A 23244-nucleotide genomic window follows, 5' to 3' on the forward strand; every position below is an offset into this window, starting at 1 on the left:
CGCTCCGGTCCAGGCACCCCCTGGACTCGAAGCCAGACCACGCCGCATCATCCACTGGAGTAGCGCGCGCGTCTGTTTCCCATGCACCTCCGTGCCTGCACGAGATGCTAATGTCTTTAACGTGCTCACCACCGCCTCCATGGATGCCATGGTTATCCCGGGTGCCACACGCGTTCCCGAAGAGCACGCGCTACCCACTTCGAGAACCCTTCCTTTCTTCCTCTGGAACCGTCCTTCTTCTCTTGTAGCACACAGCTACCTCAAAGACCCCTTCACCCAGCCGGGCCTTTATCACGTCGGGGTCACCACTTGTAGCGTTCTTCTGTGGGCTGCTCTCCTCAGGAGGTCCCGAATACTAGGGCTCAGACCCGTCTCATCTGCCCTCCCAGGACAGGGACACGCAGAGACGGACACATTGCATCTAGCTCCAAATGCTGATTTATTGCTGCGTCACACAGCCTTATGTACCACACGCCACCTAGACACCCGACTGCCCCGGAACCCCGTGACCTCCCTAGCCCGCCCCCTCTCGCCCCTGTTTGGCTTTCCCAATTTTTGTCCCGCCTCCCTACCGCCCCGCTTCTGCTATCCTATAGATGGAGTCTTACTGAAATAGCGGCGATGCTCCCTGTGAAGCAGAAGTTAATCTGCAGAGACCTGGTTTGGAAGTGCTCTGGTTTGCCATCTTATGCAACTGGAGTTTCCCGCTGTGCTCGTGACGGCCAGCCAAGCAGTTCTGTTTCCTTAGCTGCAGAAGCATCTCTGGCCGTGAGATGAAGATGAGGGATCTGAGCCACAGTCAGCAGGCACTGACCTCCCTTGAGCCCCGTGCCAGAGCCTGCCCAAGAGCCCTGGGCAGGGGCACTCGGGTGAAACGCATCCGTTTGAAGGGAGCCCCGGTGCGCAGAGCGATGGAGCGCGGAGGCCGTGTGGAGCTCCTGGGTGAGGGAGTCAGGGGGAGCCTGGGTTCAGGAGAGAGTGGAGAGCTGTGTGTGTCAGGCTGTGCTTCTCGGGGTGCTTCGTGAGAGCGACAGGGCCGGCTGTGCTGGGCTGTGCGCGTGGGTGTCAGCCTGTGCCCAGAGCCCTGCCACGGGCAGGCTGGGAGGTGCGAGGTGCCAGCAGAGCAGGGCAGCGGGCTGAAGCAGGGTCCAAGTTATCACCAAGCGTGCCGGAGAGAAGAGCAGCTGGCCCCTTCTGAGGGCAGCGCTGGCACCTCTGTGGGCTGTGTGGGACTTGGCTTTTGGCATATTGGGCCAGAGTGGGTGTTTGCAGGTGGTGTGTGGCTCTGCTCACGGTCAGTCCTGCAGGCTAGCTGGCTTGGTCTGAGCCCTGGCACAGGTGACAGAGCTGGGAGGAAGCCTTTGGGTGCTGCCATGAGTTCCTCTGGCCGCTGCTGTGTTTCAGGGTAACACCCCGAGGGATGTGGCTGCGCTGGAGCGGGGAGGCTGTGCTGGCGGCAATGTCAGAGATGCCTGCAGTGGCCATTGTGTGCTTTCCCTGAGCTGCTGTTGCTGCTGTGAGATGAGGCCCTGCTAGCCAGGCGCCCTGGTGTGCGTGCCCCAGCAAAGGAGGGAAGAGCGGCTGGTTTCTGTGGCGCTGGGGCAGCAAGGAGCGGGTCAGAGATCCCTGCTGATGGCGTGCGCTGCTCCTGCGGGAGTGGGTGGGCGCTGAGCGTCCCCGTCCCCTCTGCCTCCGTGTCCGCCATGGTGTTCCGAAGCCGCCTCCTCCCCTCTCTGTCCCTGCTGTCGCCATGGCGGTGTTGGGATGCCCTTGTTGCTACGGGAACGAGGGCAACAGTCCGGCTGAGAGCTGGGATCAAGCGGGTGAGTGTGCCTCGGTGTCCCCGCGGCGTGGGAAAGGTGAGGGATGCTGGTGAGCACCCCCGTGCTGACGTGGCTGCGTCTTGTCCCCTCTGAAAGAGGGAGGGCAGCCGTCGGTGCCGCTGAGCCCAGGCTGCTGAGGGTCGGGAGGAGGGGCTGGGGAGCGCGGCTGGGCAGAGACCCAGGGCTGTGGGGGAGCTCGCGGAGGGCTGACACCCCCTGTCCCACGCAGCGGTGTGGGGGCACCCCTTGTGTGAGAGGGGGGAGAGAGGCAGGGCTGCGCCTGGGCCAGGGCCACCTCGGGCCTGACAAAGCTCTCCTGGGAGCAGGTTGTGCTCCCCTCCTGTGGGATCCCTTCCCCTGCGACCAAGCTGCTTTTCTGGGGGAGGATTTGAGGGGTGAGGTGGCCTGTGGAGCAGAGTGGGGGCTCTGCTGCTGCCTGAGAGGCACCTGGGGGCGGCAGCGCTTTCCGTGTCAGGGCCTGGGAGCTGGAGCCCCTTCTTCCCCCGCAGAGCTGGACAGGGAGCAAGCTTTGCTCCCCAAAAGACAAACTGCCAAAACTTCTTCCTTTCTTCCCAAGGGATGCCCTTGTGACTGCATCCAGGCTGTGGGTTAAATGTGGAGGGGACAGAGGCTGCCTGCCTCGCGGCTGCTGCTGTTGCCCTCCTCATCTTGCACGTGGCCTTTTGCATGTTCTGGCTCAGCCTGTCAATGAGGGGTGAGATTATTTGTGCTTGCTCTGTCTATAAAATGCGGTGAAGGCTTATGATGAGAAGTGCAACAGCTGGCCCAGCTGGAAGGGACTGCAAAGCTGACTCACCGCGACTCCCCTTGCGTTTTAAACCCATGGGTGATTTTCTGGGGAGCGGTTCCTGCGTACACCTAGGGAAAACAGCAAGGCTGGACTGCTCCAGGAGGGTGCAGATTTCTCAGACAATCTGATCCCCACAGGAGTCTTCCTGTGATTTCCAGGAACTTGGAATGGGCTCTTGACAGGAGCCCCTCAGGAGTGGTACGGCTTCGCTCACCTGCTGCTCTGGATTCAGCCATGCACAGTCAGCTCTGACCGCGCATCTGGCTGCTGGCTGCAGCCCTGGGGATCCACTCATAGTCCTTTGGGTTCTGCTCTTCCCTTCCAAAGTCGCCAGCTGCGTGGGAGCTCTGATGCATTGTGACCCAAAATGAAATGTGGGCCAGATGCCCGGCCAAGAGTGAATAAAAAGGCAGAGCTGGTGCAAGTTGGGAAGGCAGGAGAGCAGAGGGAAATGCTGGGAGAAGAGACAGTCGTAGTGTAAGGCCTTAAGGCAGGAGCCATAGCTGTACATGACAGCATGTGGAGCTGTGGATCTCCAGCAGCCTCTTGGAAGGGAGCTTGGTCCACCTCAGTGTCAGCTGAGAGTCGGCGTTTGTTTAAAGAGCGAGCAGGAAGGTTTAACACCAGGCTCCTGGTCATTCTCTCAGCTGTGCTGGAGCTTTTGCACTGAATTGCAGGGTGACAGTGCCGCAGGGAGAAAGCACAGAGGAACTGGAATAAAAGGTGATAACAAAAGGGAAATCGTGCTGCTGTGGAGTGGGCCGTTGGCCTGGCAGGGCATGGTGGTCTGCGCTGGGTCCCCCTGGGGAATGCAACGCCTGGCTCCATCCAGACAGCCTAGCACCATTCCTCTGTAAGAGTTTGTCGGGTGCAACGTCCTGCGCGGCTCGTTGGCAAGCTTTGATAAATGAGCTTTGCCAGTTAGCAGCCTTGCAGATTCACCTCCGGAGCAGAGCCATCAGGTCTCCTTTTCAAGCGAGCTCCCCTGTGTCAGCATGAATCCCAGGAGAAGTTGTACATTAATGTCAATGAAAACCTGCCAGCTGCCAGCTGGGTATGAAGGTGTTGGCTGGGTAGCTCTTGGCTGATGGCAGAGCAGTGGGTGCCTCTGAGGCTAGTGATGGGCTCCGCACGGGATGCAGAGACAAGAGAAGAGGGTTGGTGGGATCCTACGTGGTTGCTGAGGCCACTTCTCTTGTCTGCCTTCCTGGGGTTGTGTGGATCCCTGGCCTTTGAGACAAAACTGCATCTGGTGCTGATGTTTGGGTGGTTTCAGGAGGCTCAGTGGCTGTGGTCTCTCTGGGGGAGCAGGCAGAGCTCTGCTGACAGGTTTTGCTTTGGTTGTCGTCTTCCAGAAACAGAAGTGAGTGCTTCAGTCCTTCAGGGGCTGTTGAGAAGCGCTACCTAACTCTTGGGAAAGAAGACTTTGGTGCTTTTGATCAACCGGTTTTGCAGAGCTGTTCTTCATGCTCTCAGCAGTATCGCCCAGCCACATGGCTGCTGCGGTGGGATTTGAGCAGTCCTGGCTTCCTCTGCCCTTGAGCCTTTGTGCAAACCTGGCCACCCTTGTTGGGGAGCCAGCAGCGATAAAGTAGCTTCCCTTGGCGCGCGCTCCAGAAGAGAGACTGGAGGGGGAAATAACCTTCTCCTGAGGATGGGCATCCCTTGGGTGGGCAAAACCGGGTTATTGAGGTGAATCTATTAAAAGACACAGTGAGTGTTTCTTGTACACGAAGGAATCCATTTCCATTGCATATTCATTTTGCTTTCTGTCTAGCTGTAGTTATTTATCTTACAATGTCACTGCAGCGTTAATCTCGGGGAAACGTCTGTTGATCCTGTGTTCTCACAGTGCGTCTTCCTAAAGCTCAAAGCAGCTGCACTGTTGAGGCAAAGGGCGGTAGGTGTGGGGCAGTGGCGGTTGGCTGTTCCCTAAGGGATGGGGGGCCGATGTGGATAACATTGGTGCCAGGGCAGGGACCCCACCACGGGGGCCAGCCCAGCATCCAGGTGGGCAGATGAGGCTGCAAACCCTGCAGCTCCCAAATAGCATCTTCAGAGGAAGCCAGCTGAGGCAGCAGCTCCCAAGGGGAAGGTGAAACGGCAGCCAAGCTGTTCCGCCATCCACTTGCAGCCAGGACAGGCCAGCTCGGCATCCGAAGCAGCGAGACCTGCAGGAAGCACCTTGGAAAAATGCTCTGGGTCTCAAGCGCCAAAGGCTGGTGTTGCTCTGTCCACAGCAACTGAGATGATGTTCTTCACGCAGCTTTCCTTCCGTGAGGCAAACAGACCAGCTAGTGGATGGTGATGAACTTAGGGGCAGCCAAGGTCTGGCTTTTGCTGAAGCTCTGAGCTGGGTCAGCCTTTTTGGAGGTGGCTTTATTGCGCAGTGTGCAGTGCGCTAAGGCCGTGGGGGTGCTGAGGCTGAGGGACTCCTTGGAAATGGCAGCTCCCATGACATTTTCCATCTCTGCTTCTCTTCTAGCTTGGTTCCGTGCTGCTGTTACTCTTTCAAGACAATGAAGAAAGGAGGACACACTCATCATCTCTGTGGGACAATGGAAGGTTTTGCCCCATCTCACCGGTGTGACCGTCTGCCTGCCATCCCAAACACCAAGGGCAAAGCTTCCTTGCAGAGCCGCAAGCCTGCCTGCCCTGTGTTTAAGCTCCATCCTCTGAGGATGGAGCTGATGCCAGGCCAGAGCATGGAGATGGTGCTGGAAGGCTTCTCCAGCACTCCCCAGGTGAGGTTGCCCCGAGGGCTGAGCCTTTCCCATCAGATCACCTGCGCTGGGACTTCTTCTGCAGCCCCTTGACATTTCCCTGAGAAAATGAGCAAGTGCTTTCAAGGAACTGTTGTAGTGGCACAAGCAAGCTGCCACTATGGCGGTACCAGTTGCTTTCCTTGCTGGCCACCATCAGTTGCTAAGGCTTTTTCATGTTTCTGTAGCTACCATAAACCCACCTTGCTGCTAGCAAAAGATGGGCAGAAGGAAGCATTAGTAGCTCAGGGGCAAACGGCAGGTTACGAGGTGTCACGTACTGAGGTGGAAGGGAAAGGCAGAGAAAAGATGCTACACTTTGACTAGGAGCACAGGCAGAAAGTAAAGAAAAATGCAAAAAAAAAATGCAAAGCTTCTGGGGGAAGCAGCGAATAAAACAAAACACCGGTGAAGGGAGGGAGTGTCTGGGAACGACATTTTTTTCCTCTGTAGACAAAGATGGACAGAGGGCTGCTCTAGCTCTAAGTCCTGGAGGAGAAAAACAAGCACATTGTGCCAGCTCTGGTGATCACAGTGACGGTCCCCACGTGGGAAACTGTTCCCAGGGATCACTGTATTTGACAGCTTGACTTTTGTCAGTGTTTCCATAACTGCCTGCCCCAGTCTCGCAGCCAGCCCCGCTGTCCCAAGGGCAGCCAGGTCTTGCGGCACCCTTGGATGGCAGCTCAGAGAGGGAAATGTCAGCAGGATTGCTGGCTGTTCTCCTCCCAGGCCCCTTCTTTCCAGGGGAAATCCAGCTCTGCAGAGAAGCTGCCGGCTAACCCTGCTGCGCATTCCCTGCCTGCAGCATTCCTGGGCACAGATGTTTAAGCGAATGGGAACTAAATCTGCATTAAGCTCCTGCTGGTATGAGTGGTTTGAAGGTTGTTTGAAAGCGTTGCCTCAGTGGTAGCTTGAAGAAGACTTGATTACTCCCCTCGCTGACTGTGATGAGACTGTCCCAGTGCAGCTCTGAGCCCACAGGTTTAGCTGAAGAGGAGACAAAGGTACCAGAAAGGAAATAAAGTGCTCAGGGCACTGGTGAGGGTGTCTTGCCTGGAAAGCTGAAAGGGCATCTGTGGGCACAGCTGTGGCTTTGTGGCTCCTGCAGTCAAAGCCAAGACTCTGGGAGTGGGCTTTCCACCTTCCTTGGGTCTTGAGAACTTAATACTCCTCAGGCTGGTCAGAAGCCCAACTCCCTGCCTTGCCCGTGCGACACAGATGATTTGGAAGGCTGTAGGCTCAGAGGAGGAGTTGGGTTGTGGTGTTGTACAAGAGGGAAGAGTGAGAAATGAAAGGAGGAATTGGAGAAGTGAAACCATGGGAAATGAGGAAAAAGTCTTGAATGTAAGAGCATCTGGCTTAAGCAGAGGCTTTTCTTGTGAAGGGCAGGACCTCTCTTTCCTGGGGTGCTTTAGGAGGGCAGAGTACACGAGTGATCCCCTCTTGACCTGAAAGCAGGCTGGCTCCTTGGGTTTTTCCATGGATCCTTTCCACTAAGCTTCCAAGGCAGGGTCTGCTGGCGTTGGCCCTTCCAGCACCTCCTTCCCTTCATATGGTTCTATATTTTTAATCAGCTCCAACAGCTCTCCGTACGTATTGTGCTTAGCAAGGGGGCACATCAAAGCAATAATCCTTTGTGGCAGGGATTATTACGGCTGTAGGCAGCAGGTGACTCACAGGTGCCTTTTGTGGACGTTGGGGTGTAGCATTATGGACACTGGCGTGCAGAATAAATAGGAAGCAGCATCAAAAGAAAAGGGGGCTCTTGAGGAGACCAGTGGCTGTCACTTCATGGCAGCAGTACGGTCCGTGGCTGGGTGATGGTAAATGCAGGGTGTGTTCTGGATGCCGTGCTAGCACCCGCCGGGTGACCTGCGACTCTTGCACACAGGTGGTGAAGGAGCGGCTGCTGTGTCACGCCATCGTGGGAAGGGAGGGAAGGAAGAGGCAGATAATGCACATGGACGTCACGTGCGAGTTCATTGCTCCCGTCCTGCAAATGTCCTCCAGGGCAATCACTTTCCGGGTGGAGAAGGTAAGTCTCGGGACTGCATCCTGGCATTTAATAGCGTGGCCGAGGCCTGAAAGCCTGTGGGGTGCGTGTGCTTGTGCTCAAGGAGGAAATGAAAGAGCTTCTCCAAGTCAGAGACGGGACTTCTTTTTAACTTCAGCCAAGTAAAACTGAGATGACAGCTGCTGCGCTGAAGGGGATCATGGCCACATCCAGAGAGACACAAGGTTCTGCAGTCAGTGTGGAGGGAGGTTCTTGAGGATCCTCCAAGGCACGGTGAAGTCTGAACAGCAGTCCTGTAGGGAAGCAGAGGAAAACTGAGATTGCTGTCAGCTCCTCAGGGTGATGAGCAAAACCTGTCATCTCTTGTCTCTCTTTGCCTTCTCTGACGTTGGTATGGATGCTAGCTCTTCGCATTTCCCCAACACTCACCTTCTTCAAAGGACCTGCAAACGACTTCAGCTGCAGCGCTGAGAACAACCCAAAGCAGGTGCCCTTTAGTCTCTGGATCCCAACTCCTGCGTGAACTTTCCCTCTCCCATGAGGTGTCTGACAAAGATAAGATATTTCAGTGTTTAGTTTCTGTGTTTTCAGATGTCTCCTCTGGTTCCCAGGCATCCTGAGAAGCACAAAATCCTGTGAGCTGGCAGTCCAGATTTAATTAGAAGCTTTTCAGCTCTCCCTGATGTCTGCCTGTGGTGTGCTTGACGCCACGCGCTCCAATTTATGGAGGGCTATGGCACTGCAGCTGTTTGATATCAGCACGCACAGCACTAGTTTCCCAGACACTGTCTGGTTTCTATAAACCATGCAGGAAACCCAGAACAATGCCCCCTGTAGCAGGGGCCTCAGGAGACAGGTTGCTACCGGGCAGCTGAGGTTTCTCGCTGACTGTGTGTGCGTGTAAATGTTCCAAACTAACCTCAGGCTACTGCAGGCTCTCCACTACAGGGTAAATCCTATTCCCTCCGCTGTCCCCACACGGGATGCTGCAGTTTCTGAACATGGAGAGCATCTGATAGTCTTAGAGGAAAAACTTTTGGAAGGATACAAACTAATGAAAATCGTAAATAGAGATGTATGCATGTCTGGGGTTGAAAAAGTTGCAATGCGTCAGAAAGGGAAGGAGGTCCATGGCCACTTGAACTTGATTTTTTCCCCTTGTCTTCTGTTTCTGTAGCAACCCAGTGATGTCCTTTGCCTTCAGTACAAGTCTCTTTCTTTAAAAAACGACTCCTCCCTGCCAGTCAGCCTTGTCCTGGCCTTAGAGCAACCCTTCTTCATCTGCGATGCGCACCGGCAGCCCCTCCCTGCAGATGTCCAGGTGAGCAGCCGTGGACCTTCCTGCTGGTGGGTGTTGGAGAGGGAGGAGTGTGGTGGCGCGTTTCTGGTGGGAGGCCCTCCAGTAGAGAAGTTGATACTTTAGAGTCAGCAGTAGACTGGCCTGAACTAAATCAGATTTGAAACGAGCTGCTGAAGGAAACAGAATATCATCTGAATTGGGGAAACACACCTGGCTCTAAGACATGGAGAGAAGGCAGCAGGCAACTAGGTCTGGGCAAGCCGGGTAGTAAAGGCGTCTCTTGGAAGCCGTCCCAGCTCTCCAGCCGCCATCCTCAGACCACTTCTGGAGCTGCTTGCTCTCTTGGAGGGCAGCTCTGCCTTCAGCCTGGTGCCTGCCCTGCTGTTAGTGGAAGGTGTGGGACGTGGACCCTGCTAAACACGTGTTGTTGTAGGCACGGCCACCACTTCTGTGCCGTGCTGGTGACTAGCCCCGGCAAGGGTGAGGACGCAGTGCTGTTGTGTTTGTGTTGAGTGTGAGGATAAAGGAGTTTTTCTAGAGTCAGGGGAAAAGGCCCTGGCTTGCCAGAGTGCTGCTTTGGTGATGTACTCAGCATACAGCTTTGGTGGGTTCCGAGTACAGTAGAACAATATTTCTTTCCCCCTTGTATTGCTATCGATGCAGAGCACAGAGATGTGAGCCTGAGGCAGTCTCAGAGAAGACTGCTGTGGTGCTTGCGGTCAGGTGCACACTGTCCAGAAAATGAAGCATGACCTGAAGCCCACGTAGGGGTCACACTTTGAGCATTGACACGTTTTATGCCCTCAGACCTTGGGACTTCATCAGCTGGTGGTGAATGCTTTTCATCTCCTTGCAGCCCATGAAGCTGGAGGTAGGGGAGGAGCTTCATCTCTTCATCGGCTTTAACCCTGCTTATGAAAAGGATTTGAATAGCCGGGTAGCAGAGAAGACTCTGAAGATACAGTTTCTAGAGCACCCGCATGTGGAGCTGGTCCCCGTTAGGGGAGAGGTCTACTTTCCCAGTCTCCGCATCCAGACCACAGCCCTGGACTTTGGCGGCATCTTGAATGACACCGAACAGGAGCGTTACGTCGAGATGACCAACTGCAGCCCGCTTCCTGTCCGGTACCACTGGATGCTCCTGCCAAACAGCCACGTGAGCCGGAGGAGGTATGTGCACCTCTGCCCTCTCCTTGAAGCTCTTCTTCCTGATGTCCTGCCTGTCCTTGGCAAAGACCAAGGCTGTTTGCCTGGGACCTGACAAATTGCATTCCACTTTGCCTTGTGGAAATAACACCTGCCAGCTGTGGTCAGGGGAGATGCTCAGCAAACAGGTGATCTTCACCAGTTTGATGCTGGGAAGGAGACAATGTTCTCCAGCCAAGCTGGGGCTGTAGGATACTACCAGCACGTTTTGCCGAGCCGTAAGCTAGAATCCTGCTTTATTTCTGGAGCTACAAAGCCATGCTTAGGCACTTGGACAAGCAGATGTATCATGTGGCCTCTTTTCCTTCCCTGCCAACTCTGTTTGTTGTCGTCTCGTACTAAGAAGCTACAACGGCACTGCCACCAGCACGCTGTGCTGCTGTCCCAGCCTCTTGCTGCTGTTTGGCTGTAGCCTCTGTACTGGTTCCCCTGGGAAGGAAAGCTGGCGTGGAAAGCTGCTTTCTCAGAGCTTGGTGGCCTGAGGCAAACAGCACCTTGGTGAAGTGAGTTTCCATCTGTTAACGTGCACGTCACCTTCACGAACCAGCTCTTGAGTGTTTCACAGCAAACGGCAGGTTCTGCTGTGGCTTCGGGTACAGCTGTAGATGTTGGCGGGAGGACTTGTCTGAGCATCCCTGGCGAGCAGGGCTGTCCAGCGCTGGCCTGTGGGTTCCAAGCCCAGGACCAGTCTTCCAGTTGCGCTGGAGCCCATCTCTCAACACATTGCTAGCAGTTCCTCCCGCTGTGGCCTCTCTGCACAGGGCAAACGTCTGGTCTGGACAGTTTTAATTACAGCAGCAAACGATGTTGCTGTAACGCTGTAGGAAACAAAGCCAAGTTTACCATTGGACATGGAAGTGCTGCTATTCCAAATACAAGAGATCACCACGAAACAGTTTTGTTGAGGGAACTGGGATCTGGCCCGGAGGAGATGAGCTGTTGGAACTGGAAATGAGCTGTTGCTCCGAGCAGGGCTTGGGGGAGAAGTCCTGGGAACTGGGGTAGCCCGTTCACAGCTGAGCCTTACCAAGTAACAACAAGTCTTCAGTGTGGCCCTTCTTGATGCAGGGCGCCTTCAAGAACAGACCCTAAAAGGCAGAGGGAAGTCTGCAAGAGCAGGTGGAGGGAGGTGGGCAGGGAAGGAGGAGCAGGGCTGTAAGCTCTGCTTGGAGGCCTCTGCCATCTCCTGCTGAATTAGACTAGGCTAGTTTAAGTACAAGCAGGCTCCATCCCTGCTCCGGCCTGATCGCACTTAGAGAACGCTACCAGCACTGCTGCTTGTTTGGACGGACCTACAGCTGTGGGTAATTGTCAAGGGAAATTTCAGGAGAAATATCCAGTAGAGCTGCAGATTCTCTCACTTAGGCCCTCTGGGTGTGGAAGGCACGGTCTGCAGGGGTGGGTGCTTTCAGGAGGGCACTGGGGGGTCTGTTGTAGCTCATCGCTGTCCAGATCTGCCCCTTTGTGTCTCAGTGTCACCTTTTTGCACAGTTCATGTGTCTTTTCTTGCTGCGCTTCTTACCTCCCCACAAGGCGTTCACCTCTGTCCTCTTCCACTTCTCCTTGCAACCAGTTACCAGCTGCCCGCACCAGCGCTATTCCAGCAGCGAGGCGCGTCATCCCCGGGCAGCGTGGCGAGGATCAAGACTCAGAGCCCGGTGAGGATGAAGGAACTGAGGCAGCTGGGGGAGGCAGAGCCCCTCGCCTTGAGAGCAGAGGATGTAAGTAGGAATGTGTCTCTCTCCTGCATTTCCAGTGTGGCAAGCAGTTACGCAGCTCCCGCTCCCACGGGTGGCTCTCGATGCTGCTCACAGAGCAGCTTTGCACCCCTCCAAGCACATCCCACAACACTGCTGCAGCGACTGGTCACTGGAGAGGCTGTGCGGGACGTGTCATAGGATTGATGGAGGGCATTACCTCTGCTGCACCCATGGAGGGCATTATCCATCTTGTCTCTAATCGAGTGGTCAGCAGGAAATTTCTGCAGTAGATTTTGCTGTAGCGTCTTGAGAGAGAGCAGCATGCAAATCAGAGAGAGAGTGCAAAGCATCAGGAGTCAGAGGAGCTGGGCTGGAGTCTTCCTAGGGGCTCCTAGGGCTCTCACCTCCAAGTCTTTGTGTTTCTCTAAAGGCAGTAAAACCTGTTTCTAAAGGCAGCAGAGAGAATTTGTTGCTGCCAGGAGACCTCCAAAGTACTTCAGTGTAGTGTATTAATGAATGCCTTAATGAGTGAGCAAGGGAGAAAAATTTTCCCGTGGTTACTGTGCTGGAAAGTGGAATGGATGCAGGCTGAGATGAGGATGATTTTGCCTGTGTTTGAGGGAGAGGTCCCTCCAGCCATGTCTGTCCTTTTCTCCAAGCCACGGCTCCCCTTCTGCACCCATTTCAGTGCTCGACATCTTGATCTCTCCTCCCTCGCTTCCAGGTTTTCGACATCCTGCCGCTGCACGGTGTGCTGCAGCCAGGCGAGAGCCAGCGAGTCACCTTCACTTTCTTTGGCCACGCCAACATTGTTGCCAGCACCATGGCGCTGTGCAGGGTGGAGGGAGGCCCGACCTACAAGATGGCGTTGAGTGGGGAGGCTTCGCTCATCAGCTACCACCTAGACGTCATGGAGATTGACTACGGGCTGCAGGTACCGTGCACTTCTCTTGGCAGAGGTCCTTGTCACGAAACCACCACCGGCGGGTTGCTGCCCACCTAGGTCCAGGGCTCTCTCCCCTTCCCAGCTACTTTTTGAGTGATACGTCCTGCATCCAGGCTGGGTTTTGATGGCCATCTCCACCCCTGCTCCCCCAAAATTGGCAGTTCCTCCTCTTCAAGGTCACTCATGCTGCCTCCTGGGGCAGGCAGGATCCCAGAGGTGATCTCCAGGGGGACATGCCCCAAGACATCCATCCACTGATCCGCTCCTAAAGCCTGAGGTCCAAGGAGATGCTCTCTTTCCATGCTCTTGATTAACCAACACAGTAAACCAGGGAGGAAGTGAACTTGGGCTTCCCGTCACTGTAGCTGGAGAGAATGTCCCACAATGATCCCTGCTTTGCTTCTTTTCAGCTCAAAACCCCCCAGATATTTCCAGCTGTTGGCCCTGTACATGTTGCACGTCCATCTCCCTTTGTCGCTGTCACTGCAAGCTCTGCAAATACTTGCGTGCGGGTGCCTGTTCTTCTGAAATGTCTTGGTGCCTCCTCCTTTCTTTCAGCCAGCTGTTAGATGACACCTTGAAGTGCAGAGGGCTGGCATCCTCTTTGGTTTCTTGATTACTGATCTGTCTATGGTTGGTATTGCCCCTCTGCATGCCGCCATCACTCTCTGTTCCTGTGCAGGGCTAAGAGCTACCCTGTGGCTGTGGGCTCCCCAGCCTGACCTGGGAGAGTCAAGTGCCCGTATCTTCTCTGCAGTCCCTGCTTCTCTCTTGCGTTGTGTTCATTTGCTCTCATCCCAATGCAAGCAGCAGGAGACTCCCAGCAGCAGACTGGTGTGTGTAACTTCCCGCTCCTCTGCCCTCTCTTCAGCCGTTTCACAAAGTCGCGGAAGCAGAGCTCACCCTGCAGAACAGCGGCAAGGTGGGAATCACCTACGCGGTGCTAAGCCCCAGCACGGCCACTGCAGACAGCCCGCTGCCCGGCGTGCCCCTGGTTGTGCCCAGCACGGTGAGTAGCACAAGCGATGAACCCTGGGCCTGTCTCAGGCTGCCCAGGAGAGGGTGAGAGGGAAAAAAGGGAAAAAAGACAAGACCCACAGAAGCAGCCAGGAGAGACAGGGCTGTAAGCAATTGCTGCTGGGGGGCAGAGAGGGTCAAGCAGGTGCGGGCCTGAGAGAGTTCCTTAACGGCCGCTGCTGGCGGGTGGCCCTGCTGTCACACAGCACCCACCGGCGGGAGGCACGAGTGCTTGGGGAGCTCTCTGGCCCCCAGCTGCTGAGCTCTCTGCTCATGCTGGCGCTGGAGCCGGATGGCGCAGACTCTGCTGAGGGTCGCCTTCCCCCGGTTGTGTGATTGGACAGGACTTATTCCTGGTGCGAGCCTGCACAAACCCTGCCTGCCCCCTGCCAGCACTAAGCAGGGGAGACTGAAATACTTTCTTGTTTGGGCGTGAAGGTCCTTTGCCAGAAATGGTGACAGCCCCTGTACTGGTCCCTCACTGCTCCAGCTTTGCTGCTCTGCAGCAGCTTTGTGGGGCAGTGAGGGGGGCCAGGGAGGAGCGGGGCTGTGGAATAGCAAGGAGAGGAGTTTGCAGCACCCCACCATCCCAGCTTCTCCGTTCTGCGTGGGTGTCTTTGAGCTGAAGCAGTGTTCCTATCTATGTCCCTTTGTGCAATGGGAAGAGGAAGCCAAATGGCTTTCACATTTCCTCATGCCTGTCTCCGAAAAGGGCTGAGACGCTGATGCCCCCTTCCCGCGAGCTCCCGAAAGCACAGCTCTGCTTGGGCCCGGGCAGTGGTTGCTGTAGTTGCTTCATGGGCCCGGGCAGCTTGGCAGGGCTGGCTTTCGCTGCAGCTGTGTTGTGTGCTGCAGTAAGGGCACAGGAGACCAAGTGGCAGGATGTGTCCCGCTCAGCAGCTTCTCCCTGCAGCGTGGAGGGGAGCCGGGAGCTGAGGGTCCAGCCCAGTGTGTAGAGGGCGAGCTGCAAAAGCTGAGACCATGTCCTGTCACCTCGAGCAGTGGTGCTGTCTGCTTGTAGTTGCTCCTGACCTGGCTGGCGTCAGCCCAGCCCGGGACTCCGACAGCCCTTCTGGAAGCCCAGAGAGGAGGTGGCCTTCCTGGCAGCACCTTCTTCCCTGGATCTCCTCCTGCACTGGGCTCCTGCTTCTCCAGAGATGTACGTTTGCAGATCACTGTGAGTCTGGAGAGACTCGAGCACCCTGGGTGCAACCACACAGGCAGGAGACGTTTGGTTGGGATCTGTGAATACGTCGGCGCTCAACACCAGCCTGGGCACCACTGACGTGCTGGGACAGGAGCTGCCGGCCCGTCTGAGAGTGCGGGCACTTCCCTCATCTTGCGTAGCGGCTGGCAAAAGAGCCTTTCTTCCCTCAGCTTGGCTCTGGCTGGCAGAGGGCACACCTCGTGAGCAGAAGAGCTGTGCTCACGCTGAGCAAAGGGCAGGCAGTGCTGTGGGAATGCAGCCTTAGGAGCCCTCTGAAGGACACAGTGCATCCTGGTGCAGGAGATGTGAGCTTTGGGACAGAAGAAGGCCATGTTGTCTGACCCTTTCTGAGCCTGGAGAACATGCCTTCTCTTGGCAGCATGTCTATCGTCTGAGCCATCCCTCCACCAAAGCCTCTTTGGTGCATTCCCTCCCTCTTCTCCCGCGCTCTGCAGGGTTACGTTGGACCTGGCACGCGGAAAGTTCTCAAAGTCTATTACCTGCCGGGAGTGCCTGGAGGCTTCTGCAGGACTTTCCAGATCCGAGTGGCTCACCTGGAGCCAGAAGAAATTTCCCTGAAAGGAGAGGGGAGCTTTCCCAGGATCTGCTTGGACCTGCCCAGGAACGTCAAAGGTAAGCACTGCCCGTCTGCTCCCCAGGAAGGCCCTGGGGTTTTTTTTTTCCCCCATGTTATATGTCCCTAGGGCATCTTGCTTGAGGAATGTGTTTCTGGGAGAGGCCAGCGTTAGGGGAATGGGGCTTCCCAGCTTGAATGGGAATGGCGCTGTGCCCACACTTGTATTTGTGGATGTTCTCTTCCTTCAGGAAATGAAAAATATGAGAAGCTGCTCAAAGAGGCGAAAGAAAAGGTGGAAAAAGACAGCCAGAGGGACGAAGCAGTTGTTCTGAGGGAGGCTGCGGCAGCGGAGCCACCCATGGACAACTCGCAGAGTCTGGTGAGGAACAACTGCTTCCCTCTTTGGCACAGGGTGCTCCCCCTGTGTCCTTTGGGCCCCTTGCACCCCACAGCAGGCTTCCTGGGGTCCTGCTGGCACTTGGGACCTCCCTGCCCACACCTGCCCATGGTCATGCATCAACTCAGCATTGCCCATGGGCTGCCCACCTCGGGGCATTGTCCCTCCCATAGATGCACCAGCTTCCTGACTGCCCCAGGGAGGGATCCTGAAGACCCTGCTCAAGGCATCGAATTGATGGTTCTTTGTGCTGGCGCTGCAGGTCATGGCTGGGGTGTCTGTGGCTCACAACAATGGGGACAATCTGTTTAACAGGGCCTGCAGCATGACAGGACAAGGGGTCATTGTTTTTAACTACAAGAGGCCAGATTCACACCAGGAATAAGGAGAATTTTTTTTATGATGAGAGTGTTGAAGCAGTGGCCCAGGTTGCCCAGAGAGGTGGTGGATGCCCCATCCCTGGAGACGTTCAAGGTCAGGCTGGACAGGGCTCTGAGCAAGCTGATCTGGTTGGAGATGTCCCTGCTCGCTGCAGGGGGTTGGACTGGATGATTTCTGAAGTTCCTTTCCAACCCAAACCATTCCAGGATTCTAGGATTCTCTGAACCCAAGCCCTGCCAGGTTTACAGAGTTAATCGCAGCAGCCTGACTTGTGCCCTGGGGTTGTGCTGTCGGTGCTCAGCTCCAAGTGGCACGGGCCCAACAAAAGGTTCCCTTTTCAAGAGAGCTTTTGTCCAAGCTGCTTTGGCACCGGCTGGGCGCAGGCACTCGGAGCACTGGAAGGTTCCTGGCTTGTCCGTCTGCCTCTCTGACGAGATCAGCTTTTGTAACAGTGACGGGCAGGCGAAGGCGCTGGAGTTCATTTCCCTAGAGATAAGGTCCTGGCTAAGAGAGCAGGAGGTGTCACAGACACTGAGCAGTGAGCCAGGAGGACCCCATCACCCCTCTCCACAAGAGCAGGCTGGGATCCTGTTTCAGAGACAGGGTTGTGCCTTGGGAAGGACCTTTGCTAACCAGCCACTGTCTTTCCTTGTCATCAGTTGGACACTCGGCTGCAGATGCAGATGGAGCAGATGCTGGTAGAGGAACACGCCCTGGCACAGCAGAAAGCTCTTGCCTCCCATCCCCCGGAGGAGACAGCCTTTGACCAGCGTGCTCGTCAGAGCCTTCTCAAGTCAGTGGGGACTCCCATAGCCTATCTCCAGGCACCCCGAGGGTAACAGCCAGAGGCGCAGCCCTGCTGCTGCTGTTTTGGGGACAGATCTGGTTGCAGAGCGGTGGGGGCAAATCCTATTTCAGGGTCCTGAAGCAAGTTCAGGCTTGGGCTGTACCCCTGGCTCAGCAGTTCCACGGAGACCAGTGGAGGTCCAGTGAACTTGTCTGCAGTGGCTTTTCATAGCACACGAGCGGTGACCAGTATCCATTTTAAAGTAACTTTATTTTAAGGTCCCTTTGCTAGTTGAGGAAGCCTAGAACCTACACTCCCTGGGACTTGCCAAAGTCTTACTACCAGATAGTCAGGCCTTGGGATTCACTGACTAGAGCTGAGTTTCTACAGCAGTGGACACAGAAATACCCACATTTTTTGCATCGTCCACCCACTTGGAAACGTAGCCAGGCTGTGGTTTAAGAACTGTCCTTACTCGTCCTTTCAGGGCTCAGCTGCCCGAGTACATCCTGGACCTTGGCTCCGTCATTCCTGGTGACATCCACACGCACAGCGTGAAGATCACCAACACTAGCCACTTCCCTGTGTCCTTCCACGTCGATGGACAGGTCCTGCGTGACACAGGTAACCAGTGCTGGAGAGACTTCTCGTGGGCTTGAAGGAGCCTTGTCTGACAAAGTAGCTTCAGCTGCTGGCCATGGGGAGTTTTTTGAGTGCTTCTTTGTCTAGTTCTTCCTCCTTGCGACCCTCTCTACCTGCTGCTTTGGAGCCTGACTTCTCCTGGCCAGCAGGACCCAGAGACCTGGCCTGCCTGTGACTGCCCTAACACTTCCCTGGGGGCTAGATGGGCTGATCAGCGTGGTCCCCTCTCAGCAACCTCTGCTCTTGACTGCCAGGAGTGTCATCTGAGTTTCTTTGTGCACTCTGGGCTTGTGTTACAAGCAGACGGACTCTTTGGGGTTTGGAAGTGCTTTGCTTAGAGTTCATAAAGATAAAGGCTTGTGTTCAGCCTTTATTGAGAACGTGGCCTGTGAGGTCCTGTGTTGTATGGAAACAGGCTTCTGAAGCAGGCCTTTGAGGTAAGGCTGCACTGCCATCCAACGGTGACTCGCTGTGTCTGAGGGGTGGTCAGGTGTCTCCTCTAAGTTGTTTTCCAGGGAGCACCATGGCATGGAGGGATCTTAGTTGGAAATTCCCCTTTGGAGAGGTCTGTGCATCCTTCCGTGGGATGCCTGAAGAAGAAATTGCTGGAGGTCCTGAAATGATAGATTTCCTTTTTACCGTGTGGACCTTGGATTCTGGCTGTGAAAACCCTTTGTCCGTGTGTGGTGAGAAGGGAGAAAGAGTGGCAGGCTTCTCCGGAGAAGCCAAGGGGTCCTTCAGAGAGCCAGCAGCCAGGACACTCGTATGGCCTTAACACGCTTGTGACACATTGATGTGGGTTGTGCCTCTCAGCTGCTTTATTTTCATCTGTTCAAGGTTTCAGTGTGGAGCCTGCCCGTGTGAAACGTCTGCCCTGCTGGGAGACAGAGACTTTTGAGGTGCGCTTCGACCCACAAAGTGCCAAGCTGCCGCTGGGAGAGGTGGACGTGCTCCTGCCCATCAAGGTACCGCATGCTTCCTCACCTCCCTCACCACCTTTCAGGGCAGGTGGCAGCTTGGGACAGCAGCAGATGTCACCTGGGCTTTCAGCGGGATGCTCTGTCCTTCACTAGCTAACAGGGGGCCCCACATTTCACGTCCGTCTCCGTGCCAACGTTGCTGTGCCGTCCCTCTGCCTCTCCAAGGATACAGTGGAGTTCTCCACTGTCCAGTGCGGACAGTGCCAGGAAGAAACCATCCAGCTCCACAATCCACTCCAGGTCCCCTGCAAATGGTTCACCACCAGGAGTGAGCCTGTTAAGAAGGTAAAGCACAGACTCCGTGGAACGCGTAACGTCGTGGTTGGGCTTTCTTTGCCCCTCTTGCCCTTTCTGCGCCTGTGGCTGCCTGAGCCCTTGGGCTACAGCCCACCTGAGGAAGCTTTAGAGGTACAGAGCAAATCTGGTTTGCCTGCACCTGTTCACTAGCTGATGCTTCACTTCTTTGCCAGCTTCACCCATTGCTCCTCTTCTGACAGTGCATCTGCGCACCCTGCCTGCACATTTTCCCTCCAGTTCTAGGCCAGTGGTGGCTGTGGCTGGTTTGGACGTGGGTGCTCGCAGCACCATGACAGTATCTCAGAGCACTGCAGGAACCGAGACTCTGTCCTCACAGACCAAGGAGACCTCACACGATTGGTTTCTGTGCTCAGGTGGACAAACGTTTGTCGGTGCGCATGCATCGGAAGCTGCTCCAGGAGTTGAAGGCCAAGCCCTGTGTCTTCGAGGTGCTGCCCCCAGCTGGAGTCCTCGCTCCAGGACAGCGATGCCACGTGCAAGTCAGGTTTTCACCTGTGGAAGAGGTGAGATTGGCGAGGCAGAAACACCTGATAGACCAATTTAGGTCCATCTGATAAACAAATATGCGGTTCCCCTGCACACCAGGACTCATCCTGCTCACTCACCCCCAGGAGGTCTGTCAGGGCAGTGTGGTAACGAGAGCCCAGCGTGGGGAGGAGGAGATGAGGTCTACCTCCACATGGAGCTTTCTGCAAGCCCCGTACCCACTGTGCCTCGGTTTCCCTTGCAGCACAGCCTTCTGAGAGGGGCTTTGAAATCCCCATGGGGAGCTTGCACAGCGAGCATCAGGGCACTGCAGTGTGGCTACCTGTGGGTGCATGATGGGGAACTCTGCCTCTTTCCCATCATCTTCCCCCTTGCCAGGACGTATTTGCAGGCTGCATTGCCCTGGTGCAGAGCACGTGGCGTGCTCACAGGGGATAACGCTGGAAGGGCCCATCGAGGCTAATCCCGCTGCTGGTACCAGCAGACAAAACAGCCGCCAGACACCCTCCTGGGCACGGCAGGACAGTCACCTGCAGTGCTGTGCTGCCAGCAGTCCCCATGGCCCTGGCCCAGCCTGTCTGCATGTTCCCAGGCAGTCTGACCTTGGGGAAGGCTTGAATGGGAGGCCCTGTCACCTGGGGCTTCATGGAGGAGCTTTCTGTGCTTCTCTCTTTGCAGAAATCCTACAGAAGCAAGGTGAAGATTAACATTTGCCAGAGCAGCCAGCAGCTCGAGCTGCAGATGTCGGGGCATGGGCTGCAGCCACAGCTGGAGTTCAGCCCCTCGGTGCTGGAGCTGGGACCATCGCTGCCGTGCAGCCGCGGGGCAGAGGGGACAGTGGTGGTGAAGAACCCGTGCGATTTCCCCATCGAGTTTTACTCCCTGGAGTTCGACCAGCAGTACCTTGCTGAGGAGCAGGTGAGAGGGAAGGTCTGGTCCCATGCGCACACTCCCGTCGCTTCCTAGCGCTCCAGCCTTCCCAGGCTCGTGCCAGGGAGGTGGAGGCAGTCCCCAGGGCAAAGCCTGGTGGCATTTCAGGGTTGGCCACCTCTGCTGGCAGGTGTGTAGGGGCTTGGATAGTCCGTGCCGTTGGGAGGAAGGAATGAGGGAGAAGATGGGTTGGCTGGGGAGTCTATTCGTGTGATGAAGGTCAAGAATCACATCCCACCTACGTTTTTTTTTCCCTATGCACACAGATCCTGCGGACGCTGAAGGATTACGATCGCCACAACACCTTGTTGCTGCCACCACGTGCCCCGGGTGAGAAGCTGCCCCCAGAGGTGCTGGAGTACTATGAGGACCAGAAGAGGCTGGAAGAGGAGCAGGCACAGTCCAGGACTGGGGAAGCAGCAGGCCAGGACAACGGTGAGGGATTGGCATTGGCTCTCCTGAGTGTGGCCACAGCAGGGAGCTCAGCCCACACACCCTGAGCTCCCCATGACCTCGTTGTCCATGGAAAGCCCATGCTTTTAGCAGCTTCCCATTCCCTAGCTTGGTGGAGGAATTTCCAGGTGGAAATCTGTGGCTTGTAACACGCATCCTCTGCCAGCCCTGAGTGCAGCCAAAGCAAGCTCGTATCTGCCTGCCGTGGACTGGGGCAGTAGTCAGGATGTCCCCTTGTGTCCCTCATCCACAAAGAGTAGGATGGGATGAGTTCTTCAGACAGTCGGACCAGGTCTAATACCACTGGCTATGTCCGATTTGTTTCTTCCCAGCAACAAAAGCACAAGCTCAAAATTCCCCTGAGGGCAGCCAGAGCCTGGACAGACTTCCCTGTGCCTTGGGAGTCTCCCTCCTTGGGCAATTTTGTGTCTTTTGCGTGTGGCTGCGCAAAGTGTCAAATGGCAAAGAGCAGATGCCTGAGCATGTTCACTCTCTTCTTCCCTCCCTGTGTCCTTCCTGCTGAGCAAACTTTGAAAGTGTCCGGTCTCTGTCAGCTCAAGGAGGGAAGCACTCTGCTGGGATCATTCACACCATCTCATCCCACAGCTCAGTCGTTCCCTCCTTCATTTTTGGTGAAAGCCAGTCCAACAAGGTGGACTCTAAAGCTGAATGTGGAGAAGAGGAGGAGGAAGGCGTTGAGAAAAGATGCGGGACAGATAACAACCCTAAGCTCGTCACCTGGTTTATGTCCATTGTGGCAAAGGGGTCTCAGTGGAGGACTTGAGTGTCAGCTCCATCACTTCCCTGCAGCCTGGGGCCACCTTCACTCCTGTAGGCCCGGAATGCGCTCTTCTCTGGGAAGTCTGCAGGATCCCGGGAGGAGTCTGGGGCAGGGACAAGGGAGAGGCCAGGGAGGTTTTCCCCAGCTTTGCCACATGAGCATGTTTGCCCCCAGGAGCTGCTGGGATCAGGATGATGCTGTTCCCTTTGCTAGGCAGGGCAGGGCAGGGCGCTCGCTGTCCTACGTGGCATTGCAAGCTGAGTTGTCTTTTGGTGACCTCCTGAGGTCAAAGGTGGGAACTCGTTGTAAATGCTGTTCTGGTGAATTCAGAGCCCGGCCAGATGTCCTGCTAGTAATATTCCTCAAGCATCCGGCTTTTGGATAATGGCTTGATCCTCAGCTTGCGATCTGCCTTGGGACTGAGTAAGATGCCTGGTTCTGCCTGTGTCCCCTTACTCAGCAGGACCTGAGACCAATCTCCCATGACGACAGTTCATGAAAGATTTGGCCCAGGCCTTTCAGGCATTGCTGGCTGCTTGCTTTGTTCTCTTTCTGCCACCCCATTCTGCCACCCCATTTCCTGTACCCTGAAGAGGCACCTTCACCAGCATCTAGGGCAGACCCTGATCTGCACAAGTCTAAAGGAAGGGCATGGTGAGATCTTGGGTGTGACGCTGGTTTCAGCAGTCTCCTCTCCCAGGACCTGAGGGGATGGGAGGATGATCAGGATGACAGGTAGGCAGGAGACCGACTTTTCTACCTGCTTCTGCACAGGAGAGCATCAGCAAAGCACCGCCAGCAGCAAGGAGGCAGCGGGAGAACTGGACAACAGCCCTGTCACTAAGGCCATTGCCCGCCACCTTGGCATCGATCTCTCTGCAGAAGGGCGCGCAGCCCGAAACCGGAGAGGGATCGTCGTCATCGTCCATGGGGCACCCCTGACAGGTACGTGAGCGGCAGGCCGTGGCTGCCAGGATGGGGGGCAGCAGGAGAGACATATATCTCCTGGTGGACCACGGTGCTTGGTTGACCAAGTGAAGTGAAGCAAGGTGAGCCACAGCTCTGCTGGTACATGAAGCAGCCTCAGGCCTTCGCCTAGCTGATGCAGGTGGTGTGGCTCATCTTGTGTCCCTGCTAGGAGCTGGGCTCTCATTCCTGCAAGCAGTGTGGCCATGTTCCTGTTGCTTTGTGGGACCACATTGCCTCGGGTCCATGTTGCCTCGTGGGAGCAGTCCCTAGCCCACACTGACCCTCAAAGTGTGCCCAGAGGTTGCCTGAGACAGCAGCGAGCAACACAGGCTAGCGAATAATAGTCTGAGTGGTGGTGGGACAGGGCTGGAAGCAGTGTTCTGGCCCAGGGTTGAGGTCACCACAAGGGACAAAGTCCTCAGCTGAAGATGAGGTGGAGATGATCCACATTTCTAACCATGCTCAGGCTGCCTCCCTCATGGTCTCTCCTTAAGGGGCACGTGCTTTCCCCCTGCCCTTGAAAATGTGAAATACTTTTTGGGGCATTTCCAGAGCCTGTCCCTGACAATGCCTCATGTGCAAGTGTCACCAAGCAGTCTTCCTCTCTCTCAAGGCAAGACCACGGCAGCGGTCGCGCTGTCCAAATACTATGGCGCTGCCTGCTTGTCCATCGATGCCGTGGTGGAGGAAGCCATCTCGAAGAGGAGCAGCTCAGCAGGGCTGTGTGCCCAGGAGCTGTGCATCAGGGCTGCCA

At 55.8% G+C, this 23244-nt stretch overlaps 1 protein-coding gene across 1 annotated transcript in view; it reads left to right on the plus strand.

The window, feature by feature from the left end:
- Window positions 1-1750: 1750 nt before the first annotated feature.
- LOC147600347 (axonemal central pair apparatus protein HYDIN-like) overlaps window positions 1751-23244 on the plus strand; it is a 45486-nt gene continuing 23992 nt past the window's right edge. Inside the window, exons 1-18 of the mRNA XM_086751237.1 lie at window positions 1751-1823; window positions 4875-4938; window positions 5120-5378; window positions 7291-7434; window positions 8591-8734; window positions 9570-9883; window positions 11493-11640; window positions 12344-12553; window positions 13437-13574; window positions 15245-15422; window positions 15615-15745; window positions 16804-16937; window positions 17419-17555; window positions 18411-18538; window positions 18647-18838; window positions 19225-19374; window positions 20036-20275; window positions 20554-20722. Of these exons, the coding sequence (XP_086607363.1) occupies window positions 1751-1823; window positions 4875-4938; window positions 5120-5378; window positions 7291-7434; window positions 8591-8734; window positions 9570-9883; window positions 11493-11640; window positions 12344-12553; window positions 13437-13574; window positions 15245-15422; window positions 15615-15745; window positions 16804-16937; window positions 17419-17555; window positions 18411-18538; window positions 18647-18838; window positions 19225-19374; window positions 20036-20275; window positions 20554-20722 (2953 nt within the window). The remainder of the gene's footprint in view (window positions 1824-4874; window positions 4939-5119; window positions 5379-7290; window positions 7435-8590; window positions 8735-9569; window positions 9884-11492; window positions 11641-12343; window positions 12554-13436; window positions 13575-15244; window positions 15423-15614; window positions 15746-16803; window positions 16938-17418; window positions 17556-18410; window positions 18539-18646; window positions 18839-19224; window positions 19375-20035; window positions 20276-20553; window positions 20723-23244) is intronic.

The sequence above is a fragment of the Chlamydotis macqueenii genome, chromosome 6 (assembly GCF_036417535.1).
Source record: "Chlamydotis macqueenii isolate bChlMac1 chromosome 6, bChlMac1.mat, whole genome shotgun sequence".
Classification (NCBI taxonomy): Eukaryota; Metazoa; Chordata; class Aves; order Otidiformes; family Otididae; genus Chlamydotis; species Chlamydotis macqueenii.